Genomic DNA, 17,653 nt, shown 5'->3' on the forward strand with positions numbered 1-17,653 from the left:
GTATCACAAGTTTAACACTAGCCTCAGCAACTTGGCGAATCCCTAGCAACTTACCAAATCCCTAGCAACTTAGCAAAACCCCTTCTCAAATTTAAAAAAATAAAAAGGGCTAGGGATATGTCTCAGTGGTTGAGGGCTTTAGGGCTCAATCCTTGGTATTAAAAATATAAACTTATAAACAAATTAATTATGACATTATTAATGAAAAAATTTTTAAGACTTTTTTCTAATGTCTACGTAAACTTACATAATACAGAAAATACATCATATTTTCTTATCTCAGAAATATAAATAAATATCACCATTCTCAAGATGCTGCCAAATTAGAATTGAGGAGAATTTCCATTTCTAAGATAACAATAATTAGTTTAAACACACTCAGATATTAAGAAGGAATTAAAACATGATTTAACATAAAAACAAGAAACAATACCAAAGAGAAAAATACTGAACTTCGTCAATATACTTAGAAAATCAATAGTTTGACATTCAAAACGATTAGAATCATTGATAGAGCATTCTTCTAACAAAAACAAAAAGAAAATTTCTAGTTAGTAAATATCAGGGCTAAGAAAATATTTAAAGATTAATACAAATGACTTCTAAAATTGGCGAAGCATGCTTTCTCTTCTACTCATGAATATTACAAATAAGTAAAACCAACACAAACATAACCAAGTATGGGCTAAAAGCAAAAAGATCTCAATGAAATGATGGTGCATAAGGAAGAAAAATAAGCAGGCAAAATCACATAATATCCAGGAACTCCAATATGAATGCGCAATCTTCCTAAAAGGAAACGTGATCCATGAATTGTCACAAACTCTACCCTTGTATGGCATGAGAGACCTGCCCTGGGGTGGTTGCAAAGCCCTGTCCCTCAGTGGTCTGGGTCCACTATCAGGCACTGGCATCTTAGAGAAAGAACATGGTGTTGTGGTCAAGAGCGCCCTGTGCCCCTCCCAGCATGCTGGGGAGGGTCACACAGAAAGAAGAAGGTGGGGAGGAGGGAGAGAGGACACATTGAACAGCTGGGGTACAGAGTTCTTTGTGTTCTTTTGCAAATTTTCTCAAGTCTGAGACTATATCAAAATTAAAGTTTTAAAAAATTCACCAGGGGGGGCTGGGAATGTGGCTCAAGCGGTAGCGCGCTCACCTGGCATGCGTGCGGCCCGGGTTCGATCCTCAGCACCACATACAAACAAAGATGTTGTGTCCGCCGATAACTAAAAAATAAATATTAAAAAATTAAAAAAAAAAAAACCAATTTGTAAAGCCTTTAAAAAAAAAAAATTCACCAGGGGATCCATGACACACATACTAATTGAAATAAAAGTTATGTCAAAAAAGGCTCATGTTAGCCAGAAATGGTGGCACATGCCTTTAATCCCAGTGACTCAGGAGACTCCTGCAGAAGGACCAAAGTTCAAGCCAGCCTCAGCAACTTTGCAAGGCCTTAGCAACTTAGCAAGAGCCTAGAGCCTGTATCCCAAAAAAAGAAAAAAAAAAAAAAGAGTGAAAGATTTGGCTCAGTACAGAAGCACCTCTGGCCTCAATTCACAGTACAATTTAAAAAAAGAGAAAAGGCTCCTCTTGCCTGCAAAAGTAGAATACTGAATTTTTTAAAAAAATTCTATTTAATTCTTTATTAAAAGTGCATTCTCCATCCACCACATCACTGCTCTGTAACAAGAGGTGACTATCCCCCCACGGAATTCATGGAGGCTCAAAGATTTCTTCAATTGTCCCAACTAAGAAGCCCTAATAGCCTCTCAAGGTCAGATGTGTAGTTAACACCCTGCAATGCACAGCACAGCACAGAGCCCACGACAAAGAATTATGTGGTCCACACTGGCAGTTGTGCCCAGCTCGAGAAACCCTGGATCAAAAGCCACAACTGGAACAGGGCCCTAGAAATGCTGGCGAGCAGGAAGGAGGCCTGAGTGGCCCTCCTTGGACACCAGCTACAGGGTGCTGCCTGCAGGGAGGAAGTAGGAACAATCTGACCCAGGGGCAGCCCTGTGGCCTCAGGCTGCACATCAGGCAAGAGCAGCTGGAGAGACTGGGCAGCTGCACTTCCAGGGTTCAGGGTAGAGAGGGGGTGTCTGGTGATCACCCAGCACCCTGTCCCAGAGCCAGGCAGCCTGAACCCAGCTCCACAGTGGTCATTCCTCCAGAGCTGCTGGCCCAGGGCCAGACAGGAAGAACTCAGCTCTTTTCAAGACATGTCCACCATGTCTGAGAAGAGTGTGCAGAAAGCTCCTGCCAGTCACTTCCAACTTACAATGGCATAATTGAGACCCTCCCTGAAATTAATATCAGAGCAGGGGACACTAAATCTTGAATATATAAGCTTCTCATGACATTCACAGCCATAGAAATCCAGGTTTGCAGTCACCTAGCCAGCAGGTCCTTTCCCATGTTCACCCTCCCTTAAGAACCGACAATGACCTGGGTTCTTGTCCCCAACGCAATCATCTGACCAGAGACAGATGATTTTCCTCTTAATGCCCTTGAAATTCCGGTGATGAATGGGAACATTTATTGTAACGGGCCACTTTGTGCTATGAACGTGACCCTGATGTGGACTTTCTGGGTTTTTTTCCTTTCTTATCTCCTTCTCCCCCTTCCTAACCTTGAGAAGCCATATTACCCTTCTTCCACACCTAGGCCAAGTTACTTGTCTGTAACACACACACACCACAAGGATGAAGTATGTCCATCATAGAGGAGTGGCACCACAAGAACTAAGAAACAGCCATCTTTCAGCTGAATCACGGCCCCTGATGGGGCACCCCTGGAAGGTAGCCTTTGGATCACCTTTAAAGTCCTCTGTTCCCCTGATGCACCTGGAACAAGGGTCCCTGGAGTTTCTCCTGGGCCAGCAAAGCAAGGAAATCAATTTTTCCTTTCTCTCAAAACCTTGTCCTCACTTTCGGGTTGGTGTTTGAGACAAGAACCCAGCTGTCTGTAGCATTACCAGGAGAAAGATAAGTACCTTACCTCCAAAAGGAGATATCTTCCCTCCAAGCCCCCTGAGTGCTGAGCTTTCAGACACCTCTGCGAGTTCATGACAAATAGGAAAAGCCCCCAAATAAATGAGCATGCTCTAGTATTTGGGACAATGTGTGACTATACCAAACTGGTCACTGATGTTTGTGACCAATGTGTGTATTTGTTTGTTGTGTGTACGACTCACAGTTATTTGAGAAACAGAATCAATAAAAGGTATAGACATATTGTTTTATGTGGTATGCATGCATGCCTTATTTATTATGGGAATTGGCTCATGCAGTCATGGAGGTGTATGGATCCCATGATCTCCCCTCTACCAGTGGAAGAAGACAGGAAGCCTGTGGTGTATTCGGTCCCAGGCTACAGACCTCAGTGCAGGGCTGATTGGAGGCAGGTGCTGGGGTACATCCCAGGTCAAGTCTAAAATCCAAAGAACAAGGAGCACAGATGGCCCAGAGCAGATGAGGGATGTCACAGGCATGACGATGGCATATTCACATGTCCTCTCACTATTTCTTCCATCCAGGGTCTTCCCTGTTTGGTGATGGCCTCCTCCAATAGTGAGAAGTGTCTTCTCTACTCAACCTATTGATTCAAGATGCCCATTTCTTCTGGAAACATGGCGGCAGACACCCCAAACAAAACGTTTTACTAGCTCTCAGGGCAGCCCTCAGTACAGTTCCTTGGACATCAAGAAACCAGCACCACGTGAGGTGATGGAAGTAGAGCACAATCACAGCTCGTTACATTATCCTGAGGCAAACAAAGGCTGGGTCTGCCACAAGCTCAGCCTTGACCTGTTTCCCAGGAATTGCCTGAGTCACAGGCTGAGATGGTCAACTGAGCTTAACACAGGGAGATTCACTGACAGGGAGAGTCATCCACAGTGATTCTTCCCATGGAGGAAACACAGACAGTAACAAGTAACAAAGAGTGAGCACAGAGATCAATATACCAAGCTTGTAGGCTAAGAGGGACTAACCAAGAAAGATGGTCCCCGTGCCAGGTGTGGAGGAAGCCCAGAAGGACACCTTGAAGGCATCTAGAAAATTGAGTAGAGCCAGGATGCTGGACACTTAAGAGATGGGCACCAACCATTTCATAGCGGCAAGAAGGGTCCTGGTCTCCCTGCTGGGGACCCGCTACCCTGGTCCCTGCTCACTGTGAGCCACAGCCCTATTGTCCTGTGGAAGGATTCCATGACCACAGGAGGAAGCAAGATTGCATGCATAAAGGGGTCCTTTATTGTCTAGACGCCCTCCTAGGCTGCCTGCTCTGAGGGTGTCAGAAATGGGACCAGGAAGTCTCAGACCCCTTCAGACCCCACAAGCATCCTGGTAACCTATCCTATACCAGGGACATGAGTCAGTCCCTCAGGAGTAGCAGGGAAAGGTGGCGAGTACAGGGAGCCAAAGGCGATTAAACAAATGCTGAGCAAGTGGGGTCGAGTCTTCACTGAGGACCAGGCAAGGCTGTTTGGCAGGGAGCTCAAAGGGAAACAGAGGTGAGCACCAGGCAAGAGGGGTCTTTTATAGGGACATAGAACAATGAACTGAGATCCAAGGAGGACAGTCACACCTCAAATCCTCTAAAGAGCCTCCCGGGGCCACCAGCTTTGAGGGTATTAGAAACAGAAACCAGGACTATCAAACCCCCTCCATCCTGCCAGAATCCTTGTGAACCCTCCAGCCATTTCTAGTATCAAATCCCATGGGAATGGCAGTGACACTTGGCAAATCCAGAGAGGAAAACTTGGAATGAAACAAAATGCCAGCAGGTGTGTTTCAGGCTTTATTGAGTTCAAACCAGGCCTGGGCAGCTGCCGCTCTGGGGTCTGAGCTGCACACAAGGGAATACTGGATTTTCAGACAGTTCTCAGGAGCAGGGGTGAAGTCAGCTCTGCAAATCAGAGCCAAGGATTCATGGTTGAATTTAGGGCACAGAGAAGCAAGAGGGAAGGGACAGTGCTGAAGAAAACTGAGAAATGAAGCAGGCAGAAGTTCCAAAGGAGGAGGGATTGAATGGAAGAAAGGGAGCCAAGGAGGCCTTGCAGAGGAGGAGGGAGTGGAAAGAGGAGCAAGGACTGAGAAGACTGGTGCCTGGGTGCAGAGAGCCAGCTGTGTGAGGAACCCGGGGCCAGCAGGGGCAAGGATGGCTTCTTCCTCTCAGTCTGGGTGTTAACAGCCTCTTACTTGTTGCCCCATGTGGCCATCTTGGAATACATAGGTGTTGGGAGGAAGCGGCTGGACTTCATGTAGGCAGAGATCTTCTTCAGGCCCTGTGAGTGGCAAGAGGAAGCAGGAGCTCAGGGCTGCTGTCCCACTGGGCTGGAGCAGCCCCAGTGCAGGAGCAGCCCTGCCAGGAGAGCTCCAGTGCTGAGCAGCGCACAGTCACCCCAGTTTCTGGGGTCTGGAAGGACACCCTTCAGGGACATTCTTCAGTTTGCAGTGACTGAAGAGAGTATGCAAAATGCATTATATGCACTAGAAATTGCAAGCAGCTTAGAAAACCCACTCAACAACCCCAGCAAGGTTGATCATGTCTCACCATCTATCAGGAGGGAACCTGAGGTGCAGGGAGAGGGTTTAGGGAACTTCCTCATGCTCACACAGCTAGAAAGTGGGAGGGGCTGGAGAGAGCCTGGCTCTTGCCTTTCCAATTCTGTACTCTCTGCTCCACTCCCTTCCTGTGCCCTGACAGGAGGCCCTGTCACTCCCCTTTGCACAAACATTGTCCTTTAGGCATTAAGAATTATTCATGCCTGTATTTCACACAGAGACGGGATCTACCAGGACAAAGGAGCAGAGAACAATCCGTTGCCTGTTGGAAGAGAGTAAAGACCTCACCGAGTGACTCACAACATAATTTCACGAGAATTTTTTGGATGATCAGAGACACAGGGAAGAGCCACAAAGAACTGCTGGGCAGCAATCTAATCTGTTTCCTGAGAATAGAAAGTCCAAATGTCTCCACCTGGTACCGGATCCCAAGCTACTAAGCCCAAACTAGCTCATTTCCAACTCTTCCACTACCCAGGCCATCTCGCTCTTAGTTATATCGTGCCTTCCTATCAGGAGAGTGACTGTGGAGATCACGTTCAAGGAGATGCAGGGCTGCCTCTAGCCAACAAGTCAGGCTCAGGAGGTCTCAGGCAGAAGCTCTCCAGTCCCCGCCCCCTCCAGTGCTTCCTTCCCACAGTCCTGCCAGCTCTTGGATAAACCCAAAGGCCACTCAGCAGGCACCAGGGCCAGAGCTGATGAGAAGTAGCTGAGGAAGCGCATCGTGACATGAGGATTGGGAAGAGAAGGGAGCTCGCTGGCCCTCTTCAGATCAGCACCAAAGTAGGTTTTGTTGGTGACAAAAAGTGGACCTGGGGAAATCTTTTTTTTTTTTTTTCTGAGGTGATATGCAGGTTGTCCTCCTCAGCAACGATGTGGCACCACTGGCAACTCAACAGGTGCCTGCTGTTCCCTGCTGCACTCAGTCCCAGGATGGGGCCTCCATACATGTCCACTGGGCCTGACACCAAAGCTCGTGTGGAGGAGACACTGAATAGGAGTGAAAATCAGTGTACGACCCCAGCTCACACACAGAACACTTGAGATATTCATGAGGAGAGAGGATGACGGCTGAAAACAAGATCTCAACCATCCAAAGAGCCATAATAAAGTCCCCAAGGGTCCCCACATGTGTACTCATAAGCACCAGTCACCACCCTGGGGTCCTAGTGCTTCCCTGGGTGGCATCTGATGGAGCCAAGCCTGCTGCAAGCCAAGCCAAGGCCTGTCTGGGCCTTGCTCTGCCAGTCCCCCAGCCTCACCTCAGCCTCCCACCTCCAGCTGCACACACCCTGCCTCGTTCTCCTCCTGCACAGTATCCTGGGCTGTGAAACCCAGGCTGCATGAGGGCCTGAGGTTGCTCCTTCTGACAGAAGGCAGGACAGACACCCACCAGGGCCTTAGAAGCCAAGGCTGACAGAGAGCCCAACACAGCGTCCACTGGCCCTGGGACCTTGAACAAATGACTTCCTCTCTACAGACCCAGTTTCCATCTCTGTCCAACGTGCCTGGTAATTCTCTCTAAAGCCTTGCAGGTTGCTGTGTCAATAAATTTGTCACAGTGGAGATAACATGTGGCCACGGGTCCTAACAGAAATCCAGAATTCAAAATGTACTCCTTGTTCTTTTTGTAACCGATGGGATTCAAAAATACTTCCTGGAAAGCAGAAAGGAAAAAGGGCATTGAAGAGTGAAAAAGAGCAGGAGCATCACCTCAAAGCGGGACATGAAGTCCTTCAGGTTTGGGAATGCCTCCAGGCACTTGGGTTCAAATACACGGTGCTGGTCCAGGACATCATAAGTGATGAAATCCACGTAGGTGATCTGCAGAAAGCTGAGGATGAGTGGGCATGAAAATCTCTACCCTGGAAAGAGTGACACCTCCAGACTCCTCCCCTTTTACCTTGTCCCCTGCAAACCAGGGCCGCTTCCCCAGGAACTGTGAGAACAGCTTTATCATCTCAGGCATGGCCTCCAAGTACTCAGGCTTCTTTTTCTCCTGAGGCAGAAATCAGCTGTCACCACCCTCTGACAGGAGCTCCCTGCCTGAGGGGCTGGCATCAGCAGTGGTGTGCATGGCCCACCTGCCAGGGCTCGGCCGCCAACTTCCCTCAGCCTGTGTCAGGGTGAGGTTTTCATTCCCTGCAACACCACTGCTTAGACTCCTATCTGGTAGCATCTCCCATCTCTCAAAGTGTTGCGAAGTCAGACAGGAACACAACATGATCCCTGAAACTGTCTCTCATCATTCATGGGTCCAAACCACCTCCTGGGAGTCAGACTCAGGAGTGTCTCAGTATCTGGCAGGTACCCAGGAAAATAGACAACGTTCTACCTAGTGGGGTGGCAGAAGTTCCGAATAGACATTTGAATAGTGTGCATAAAGCTGAGATGTGTTTGATATTGAAAGGAGGAAGGGAAAGGACAGAGCTTTTCTGGAGGACTCTGAGCTGCCCCTTAGGAAAAGTCCTCATTCATGCTGGAGTCAGGGACGCCACTGTGCAGACATCTGAAGACCAGGCCACATTCCACTCCCCTAACCTGTACTTCCCTTTGTCATGGGTTGAGTCTCTGTGCTCCAGCAGGAGGCAAATGATGTGAAGGGCCATGGAAGAGGTCAGGGACAGGAATGCAAGGGGTTTTAAAGTACACATGAATGTCTATGAAGAGACTGTTTAAGCTGGGGAGTCTGAACCCTATCTTAAGAATGGTGGGGATTGTTTCAAGTCTGTTTGTCAAGATGCTGTTTTATGAATGTCACTCTGTTGGTAGAACAGGAAAGCATGGAGAATCCCTACTACTACTTAATGCAAATAGCATATCGGTCCACTGAAGATGCAAATGGAAAACTTCAACTCTCTAACCATGTCTGGTCCACACAGTGGGAGACTCACAAAGTCAGGGTTGTAGCAGAGCATGATGAAATGCATGCGGACGTCCATAATCTGGTTCTCCAAAATGTCCACACGAATCTTCTCCTCTTCTGTCTCCCCACCTGTAGTCCATGCAACAGAGGTGCACCCTCAGCCTCCCACCCCAGCCAAGTCAGGGACACAGCAACCATCCCCCACACCCTGCAGCCAGCCCCACTCACACAGGTTGTGCTTGCGGGCAAGGTAGCGCAGGATGGCGTTGCTCTGGGTGATCTTGTGAGGCCCATCGATCAAGTAGGGCAGCTGGATGGACAATCAAGGAAAATCAAGAGAGACACCAGGTCTCAGTCCCCTCTCCCTAATTTAGGGATATAAGATATTTGGCACTCACTGTAACTGTCCTTAGGAATCCCTATGTAAATACACTGTTCAATGAATGAATGACCTGGGACACAGATCATCCCAGAAACACAGTATGGAGCCAGGAATGAGAGTAGCAGATGCACTGAGCCCAGAAACTCTAAGCAGGGCATGTAGATAAGGAAGGGATTCAATCACTTGCCCCAACCATCCCGTCCCCCACACCTACATTGGGAAAGTCCAGGCCCAGCTTGAATTTCTCATTCAGCCACTGGCTTCTGTCATAGTCGGGAGCTGTGAAGAAAAGATGATGTGAAAACAAACCTCTCCTGAGTCCAACCTCCCTTTCCCAGGATGCTCCCAACGGGTCAGGGACAAGACCCTGGAGATGGTGGATCTGGAATCTGAGCCACTATCTTAGATCCCAAGGTTTGGGAGGAGGAGGGTGGAGGAGAAATCTGAAGTAGGGGTCCTGGACCTACATGACTAAGGCTTTCACATGGTTTTGGCAAGCCTTAATAGGGAACCCAAACCAAACATAAACAGAGGGATAACCAGAAACTCCACTCCCCAAATCCTGTGTTACAAGATCACGTTGCACCCTCCCCAGTCGTTTTGGGAAAGAGTCCAGCAGGAGGAGTTCCGGAGAACTCAACACCAGTTCTGTGTAGTCAGAATAGCCGAGCTCGAGTTGCTGGGCACCAATCAACAGAAGCCCGGAAGGGACCTGAACCCGAGGGGTGCCATTACCGTCCCCCATGGTGTATTTCTTCTCCTCATAGCTTGAGTCTGTGTATTCCAGGAGCAGGCGGATGGGGTGAGCCAGCTGGGAGAGAGAGCCCAAGGTGCAGGTCAGAGATTTAGAGACCCCTGCTGTATGACTTCATCTCCTCCGGGTGACCACCCCCCGCCCCTGTGACCACCAATTCCCAAGCACGCACACTCACGTGCAAGCAAGCTAATGCGTAAACACGTACACGTTCTCAGAAGTTTGAGAGCTGAGCGCTGAGACTCCCTGCCGGCTAATCCAGCAAATCCAGAACTGGATCCACCCCGTGCAACTGCACCCCATCTGCTCCACTGGTCCCCGCCTCGCCTCCCCTTCCAGCCGCCAGGAAAAACCCTCGCTCACCCCGCGGATGTTCCAGTAACCCAGTATCATAGGCATGGTGCTGGCGCTCGCGAACAGAGCCGACTCTCCTCGGTGGGACTGCGCCGGGGCTTTATCACAGCGAACAGAGAAAGCAGGGGCGGGACCGGGTGGTCAGTCCCGCCCTGCCCCTCTTATGCACCGCCCTCCCCTGAGAGACTTCCCGGAAACCTGAAGCCTAGGACCATGCGTCCCTAAGGGGAGACAGGATTAAGATCCTATCCAGCCTCAGCCCCATAGGGCAAGGAGAAAATCTGTGGGCCCTGAAGCCGAAGGCAAGGCTCTGTCTTCCAGCAGCTTTCCACCCCCCAATAAACCCCCACGGGGTCCACCAGGAGCTGGCAGTGCACTTGGAGACCAGACATATGGTGACAGGAGCAAGGGTTTTCTCTCTTCCCAACATCCTCCCATCGCTCAGCCCAGTTCCCTGGGGTTCAGACGGCTCATGCTGCCATTGGCACCTCCCCTGTTAGAAGGGAGACAGGAGGAGGTTCAGGGAGGACCCTAGAGGACATCAAAAAGGACCGAGCTGGGCCAGGGCCAATCCTCAACTGTCCAGGTCCCTGTATTTTAGCCTGACCCTGACTCCTGACCCATGTGTACTCTTGGTATCAGAGGGTGACTCAAATGGCTTTTGAGGCCACTCTGGGATCTGCATCCTGCATCCCTCATCAGGATAACATCCTACCCAAATATATTGCCAACTTTTTTCCTGAGAAGCAGGGGACCATTTCAAAACAAAGAGAGGTGAGATAAATTGTATCGTTGTTGATTGTACCTGTATAAAGGATCTTAAAAGACATGATGGAAATATGAAAATAAAATGAAATGGGTTTACATGTTAAAGGGCAAGATTGTTGCTCTGCAGGAAGTAAAGTTTGGAAATTAGCTAAGACTTTGTTGGGACTGCAGGGTGTGAACCCAGCATGTCCATAAAGGTTTCCCACCACTGGGACAAGATATGGGTGGGGGTGGAGCAGCACAGGCAGAGGTCACCTCATCCCTATCAAGTCAGAGAAGTCACATATTCTGCAAGTCACTATGAATATGGGGAGCTCTGAGGCCACACCACTTGGGCTTGCAGAATGCATTCCCTGTTGCAAATGCTGCCTCCAAGTTCAGATAGGGTTCAGATAGGGTTCATGCACACAGCTCAGATTCCTGGACCTTGTTCAGACTTAGGTTACAGCCTTAGGCCTCCATGTGAATTGCCCTACAGGTTTGTCCAGAGCAAGACCGTCTCACCAGGCACACGTGCACACAAACAAACACGTGCGTGCAAAATACCTCCCCTGGGATCTGCTATTGTTCTCATGTCACTTTAAAGATTTGTCATTCTCAGTTTTTTACATCTTGAGCTAAAATTTTATCTTCAGATAAAATTCTACAGAAATTACAGGAAAAAATCATTTTTATATGCTAACATTAAATAGAATCATAATTCTGAAAGGCATAGGATGGATATTGTATGTTGGTGTTCATCTATCTGGTCCCTTCCTTTTTTATTATTATTATTTTTTTTTTTAGTTGTAGATGAATACAGTATCTTTGTTTTATTTATTTATTTTTTGTATGTGGTGCCGAGGATCGAACCCAGTGCCTCACGCACGTGAGGCAAGTGCTCAACCACTGAGCCACAGCCCCAGCCCTATGATCCCTTCCTTTTTGAAAATACACTTGTGCATATGCTAACACAGATACCCCATGACTAAGACTGTCTATAAACTTGACTACAGTTTGACTATTAAGAACTGGAAGTCAGGTGGGAGCTACAAGGGAGAGATTTTGGAAATATGAGACTTATGTAGTGTTTTTATTTTTTATTTATTTCTTACATACATGACAATAGTGGAATGCTTTACATTCATAATTATCCACTCACAGCACAATTTTTCGTAACTCTGTATATAAAGTATGTTCATGCCAAATTATGCCATTATACATGAGCTCTCTTTTTTTTTTTTTTGCATTACAATTCTTAATACACCTTTATTCCACAATTTATCATATCTCTGTTTGTATATAAGGTATGTTGACACCAAATTCACATCTTCATACAGGTATTTTGTATAATGAAAAAAAAAACACTGAGTGGAGAGGAAGAGAGGTTGAACATACAAGGAGGCCTTGCTGCCCAGGACAAAGACTCTGAGCCGGGAAGACGGAGCCAGAGCACAGGAACCCTTCGGAGTAGGACCTCTCTGCAGAAGGAGAAGAAGAAAGAGTCCAGCAGGCTCTGCAAGGTGGGTCCCAGGGGCTAGGAGGAGCATACCAAGGGATAACATGGTAAATATAGAGTTTGAGACAAAACTTAATTCTCTGCTTTTGCTGATGGGTGGGGTCTGCGTAAGTTGCAAGCTACCCCAGCCAAGAAACCCCATTTTAGCCTTAGCAGCTAATCACAGCAAGGTATGCCTGCTGGCCTTAGCTCCAAGGGTCTCAGCAGGCAAAGCCAGATTCTCCACTACTATGGAGGGGGATGCTCCAGCTCTTAATGGCAGACCCAGGAAGCTCACCACCAATTTCTTTCTGTGTTCTTATCTTCCAACTTCAAAGAATGAATCCGTGGGCAACAACAGAGGGCAAGAGTGAAAGAAATAGGATTCATTTAAATAGAAGAGACAGATCTCTGGCAAGGTGACAGGGGGCCTGACAACAGTTTTTCCACTTAGATATATTAGCCCAGGGGTTTATATGGCAATTTGGGGGGTCAGAATAAACACTCAGAGACTAATCAGCTCTGTGGATAGGGTAAGAATTTTACTTCCATGGGCAGAAGGGGTGCACAGCCACCAAAGCCAAAAGCAGTCACACTGAGCAGGCAATCTGTTCAGCATTTATCACTGACACAGGCACTGGGTTGTTGCCCACTGCTGGAGCTGACCTCACAATCTTTGGCATGAATAGCTATTGAGGAAAGAGGGTACTTAATCATTACTCATTGGTAGGGCCCACTGTACTATTTCCTATTGGGTTATTTAAAGAAATGCCTTTTAGTTGTCCCCACCTCCCTTTGTTCCCTTGTGATGGGAAATTTCCCCTGGGGCGAGTGCCTCTGGGCATGTGCACAGGGAGGGGAGTGAAGATGTTTTATAGACAGTTATTGTAAGAAGATGGCCTTCAGGAAGCGAGGGGATTTAGAACAGAGCTTCTTTGGGTTGACAGAAAAGACAGATTGGCTTGTTTTTTAAATTGGTAGGAGCAATTATAAAAAAAAAAATCATGGTGCACTGGTATTGGGAAAATATGAATTCTCTTGGTTGCCCTTGAGTCTGTTGCTTTTACTCAGGTCTGTCCTGTCCTGCCTCCCTATTTCCATCATCCTGGGACAAATGAGTTGGCTGGAATGTTTAGAGTGTTTCTACAGGTTAACCTCATAGAGTAGACTTTACATTAAAAAAAAAAATCCTTCAATCAGGACACATTATCCTATCTTATGCATTCCCCGCCCTAGCTGCCCTTAGGAAAAAAGGGCAATGACCATTCTGGTACTTTAGACTGAAAAGGGATGTTCAAAGTAGAACAGCAGTCAGGTCCTGCTACAGAGGCCTATATATGAATGCTCAGTAGAAGGGGAGCTTGTTTTTGGATTTTATCTATAAGGTCATTTATAGCTTGGGCACCTCACACATCAGGGCAGTCCAGAGGTCTCTGGTGGCAGTTGGATAAGGCCTACATAGGGCAGGGATCATGATAAGACAAATAATATACAAGACAGCAAAGCATGATTTTTTTGTAAACAATCAGCAGAAAAGCAATCAGTACTATCAGCCATTCCCTGAAAACTGCAAAGACAGAGACTCATTAAACTTGAGAGTGGGGTCTAACATGCCACTGATTTGTGAGTGGCAGACCATTCAGAATTGTTAGAAACATATACAGGACTTTAAGTTTTTATAATGGCTTAGGCATCTTCTTGAGCTGTAGTTAAGGTAGCTAATGCCATCTGAGTTCTCAGCTTTTTCATTAGTGTTACCTCCATTTGGCAGAAGGATCCCCTTTAGCTATATCATGCAGAACTCTCACATAAAAGTTATTTAGGGCTTACATGTGTCACATATCTTTTAGAAGTATAAATATTGGGGCTAAATAATCGTACCAGTGAAAAATGATCAAGCTTAGCTATATATTTATAGGAGGTTAGGAAGATGTATAGGTCTCAAATTGACTTGGAACAAACTGTGGACTCTGGCGGAGCCTTTTGGGATAGTTATCAGGCACTCCTGTATAAGAACTCTCCCTTTATTTACTTTTGAGAGAATGGACACAAGTGTGCATCTCAAATTTTATATATATATATCATTGTCTCTTCTTATATATGTCCACATATGACTGTGTTTTGGTTGTACTCTCCTGCCAGGTGTTCAGCACCAAGTTGGTAAAAAAAAAAAAAAAATGACCTGTTCCTATCTACTGTTAATAATCAGCTGACATTTGTCAAGGGTCACTCTTGGGACCTTGTGAGCAGCCTCTTGTCTCCCTTCCTTTATCAGTCATACCATCTGCCAGGATAGGTGAGAGTCTTGCTGACCTGACCACCTGTGGTTTCTTTGGAAGCATCAGGGACATTTCCCTCTTCAAGGACCCTTCCCTTTTCACAATGTGCACTGGTTGGCTTCCTGTCCTCTAGTATCCTATCAATCCCCCAATCAGGAGATCAGGTGACTCACTGGCATGGCAAAGCCCTTAGTGGGGACCCATTTTTCCATGTGTTTTGGCTAACCTAAGAGGCAAGGACCAAAATATTGGCCATTTTTTCCTGAGTCTTTTAAACTTTCTTGCATTTGGGTTTCAAATTTTGGTTTTAAAACATCCAGGAGGCCAGTCTCGTCAGTCTTTAAGTGGGAGTAATGGGTCTTAACCTTAATGTCTGTAATTTTACAGTTACCCCTTTTGTTTAATTAGCATCAATATAAGTATTAGAAATTAGCATTGTACTATATCTATCCTGCTCAAGATGGTGGCAGACCTTGGCTTCAACCACATGGACTGGTTCTGCAGACTGCAGGATGCTGGAGTTAGGGGTTCATAGAGGCTTCCACCAAGATTTCAAAGGAAGGTCTGGGAGGCCAGGCAAAGTGCAACAGGGTTGTAATACCTGTGGGCTCCCCCTGAGAGGGCAAAGTGTGGAGATGTGAGGAGGAAGTCAAAGTTGCAGTGGAGACCCCCAAGAGTAAGAAATGACAGTAATGTGGGACATCATCCTAGGAAAGCTGCAGGTATTGAGTAGAGGCAAGTCAACAGAAAGGCTGCTTGGGATGCAACCAACAATGTAAACAAAAATAATCAAAATGGTTTTGGCACCATAATGAAAGCACAAATAACCAGGACAGGAGCAGACTTCATGGACCAGCTATGCCTTTTATTTAGCACCAGAGTCAGCCATCAGAGGGGCTCATTTTCTGGGTAGAAAATGGCCCCCAGTTACAGAAAGTCTATGGGTTTATATAGTTTACATTGGGAAGTGACTCAGCCCTTGAAGACTTTAACAGGCCGTGAGTAAAAGGTTGCAAACATTTGGAACTTGTTTTTTACTGGATACTGTTTTTACTAGGCTGGGTTTTTACAGTGCAAGGTGGAGGGTTCAGAGCTCAGTGTTCAATTTTTAATCTTGTCCTCCAGAGTGCATTGTATTGTCACAGAGATAGGATTAAGGTATCATTTCACTGTTATTAAAATTTACTTTGGAAAGGATCAATACTTGTCCTCTTCCCAGCAACTGATGGTTATCTCCTTCTCAGGGGAAGGATCAATGTTTTGGCTTCTCCCTCCCACTCTCCTCCCAGGCCACACACTGTCTTGGGGAGTTGTCATTGCAGGCTGTCATTTCCATATCCTTCAACCAAGGCCACAGATATGGAGCTACACAAGCCCTTTGGAAAAAACATCAAGATGCCATGTACCCCAGATGCCAGACATGGAGCTATAGCACTTGTTTGCACAGATGGATTTCAGTCTTGCTTTGGTCCTATCTCTTCTTTCTACATCCCTTATTTGTGAATGGAAATGTTTACTCTGTACCTTTATATACTGGATACTTGTAAATTGCTTTTAATTTTATAGGAGCTCACCATGCAAGATTGCCTTGAGCCTCAGAGAAGACTTAGGACTTGAACTTTGAGCAATCTCAGAACTATTGAGACTATTGGGGACTCTTGGGAATGAACTAACTGTATTATGCATTGTCAGATGAGTGTGGGATTTTGGGGGCCAGGATGGAATGTTATGGTTTACATGTGGTGTCCCCCAAAAGCTCACATGTAAGACAATGAGAGAAGGTTCAGAGGAGAAATGATTGGGTTGTGAGAGTCTTAACACAATGAATGAATTAATCCCCTGATAGAGATTAACTGAGTAGTAAGTGAAGTGGTGGGGTGTGGCTGGAGGAGGTGGGAATTGGGGGCGTGGCTTTGGGTTTCATATTTGTATCTGGCAAATGGAGACCTCTCTCTCTGCTTCCTGATCACCATGTGAGCTGAATCCCACTGACACACTCTTCCACCATGATGTTCTGCTCACCTGGAGCCCTGAGGAATGGAGCTGGCCTTTTATGGACTAAGACCTCTGAAACCATGAGTCCTCAAATAAACTTTTCCTCCTAAAATTGTTCTGGTCAGATTTTTTTAGTCACAGCAGTGAAAAATCTGACTAAAACAGGGAGAAAAAAAAACACCTTCAGTTAGACAACACAAGACACAAGACTTATCAATATATATATATATATATATATATATATATATATATATATATATCTCACAGAATTAAAGGTGAATTCACCAGAAAAACTGAGCTAAAAAAAGACAGATGATTCTCCAAAAAATGTAATGGCCATAATTAATCTAGAAAAGGACCATATGGAACATGTTGGGTTTATTGATTGTTTATTTTTTTATACCAGGTATTGAACCTAGGTATACTCAACCACTAAGCCACATTACCAGCCCTTTTAATTTCTTTATTTCAAGACAGGATCGCACTAAATTACTTAGGGCATTGCTAGTTTGCTGAGGATGGCTTCGAAATGCAATCCTCCTGCCTCAGACTATCACATTCTGGGATTACAGGTGTGCACCACTGTCCCCAGCTCCTTCATGTGGAACATCTTTGTCAGACCAGAGTGTACTTTTGGATCAAAGTAGTCAACCAGATATTTAAAGAATGTTGGGGGTGCTGGGGTTATAGCTCAGTGGTAGAGCATTTGCCTAGCATGTGTGAGGCACTGGGCTCAATTCTCAGCACCACATATAAATAAGTAATAAAAAAATAAAGGCCCATCAACAACTAATAAAAAAGTTTAAAAAAAAAAGAATGTGGGGACCCATGAAGTTCTCAGGAAAATGTTTTTAAAGAAAAATAAACTTGTACACTTGTACATATAGCATCATATCCTTTTATTTTTTCCTCCAACAGGATTTATTTTATTTTATTTTTAACTGTAGGTGGACACAATACCTTTATTTTATTTGTTCATTTTTATGTGGGGCTGGGATTGAACTTAGTGCTTCGTGCGTACTAGGCAAGCACCCTACCACTAAGCTACAACGCCAGCCCAGGATTTTTTTTTTTTTTTTAATCTCTTGTGCCTGAAGATAAAACCCTGTAGGAATTCGGATGTTTTCAGACATTCCTGAGCCAATCATGTGAGTTTCCTGAAGCTGAGTCCCTTAAATTTGGGGTAACACCTGCTACATTATTTT

At 46.0% G+C, this 17,653-nt stretch overlaps 1 protein-coding gene and 1 long non-coding RNA gene across 2 annotated transcripts; one reads left to right on the forward strand and one right to left on the reverse strand.

Moving 5' to 3' along the window:
* Positions 1–4,793: 4,793 nt before the first annotated feature.
* On the reverse strand, positions 4,794–10,077 carry LOC124108721 (glutathione S-transferase Mu 2). The gene is made up of 8 exons (XM_046467263.2): positions 9,939–10,077; positions 9,557–9,632; positions 9,036–9,100; positions 8,668–8,749; positions 8,468–8,568; positions 7,477–7,572; positions 7,287–7,397; positions 4,794–5,293 (listed from the first exon to the last, which is right to left on the reverse strand). Exons 1-8 carry the CDS (start codon positions 9,972–9,974, stop codon positions 5,204–5,206), a joined length of 657 nt encoding a protein of 218 aa, XP_046323219.1. The 5' UTR covers positions 9,975–10,077; the 3' UTR covers positions 4,794–5,203.
* On the forward strand, positions 10,076–16,641 carry LOC124108722 (uncharacterized). The gene is made up of 3 exons (XR_006856753.2): positions 10,076–10,703; positions 12,017–12,199; positions 15,698–16,641. It is a non-coding gene; the product is annotated as an uncharacterized LOC124108722 (long non-coding RNA).
* Positions 16,642–17,653: the final 1,012 nt, after the last annotated feature.

The sequence above is a fragment of the Marmota monax genome, unplaced genomic scaffold (assembly GCF_021218885.2).
Source record: "Marmota monax isolate L192 unplaced genomic scaffold, Marmota_monax_Labrador192_F-V1.1 WCK01_AAM20220418_F8-fsc00181, whole genome shotgun sequence".
Lineage (NCBI taxonomy): Eukaryota > Metazoa > Chordata > Mammalia > Rodentia > Sciuridae > Marmota > Marmota monax.

What these genes read in the sequence shown, in the direction of transcription:
- LOC124108721 (XM_046467263.2), bottom strand. Translation starts at nt 9,974, where the DNA reads ATGCCTATGATACTGGGTTACTGGAACATCCGCGGG. An exon ending in GAAATACACCATGGGGGACG is followed by an intron (nt 9,101 to 9,556) that starts GTAATGGCACCC and finishes TTTTCTTCACAG; the next exon opens with CTCCCGACTATGACAGAAGC. An exon ending in TCTGCTACAACCCTGACTTT is followed by an intron (nt 7,573 to 8,467) that starts GTGAGTCTCCCA and finishes TTTCTGCCTCAG; the next exon opens with GAGAAAAAGAAGCCTGAGTA.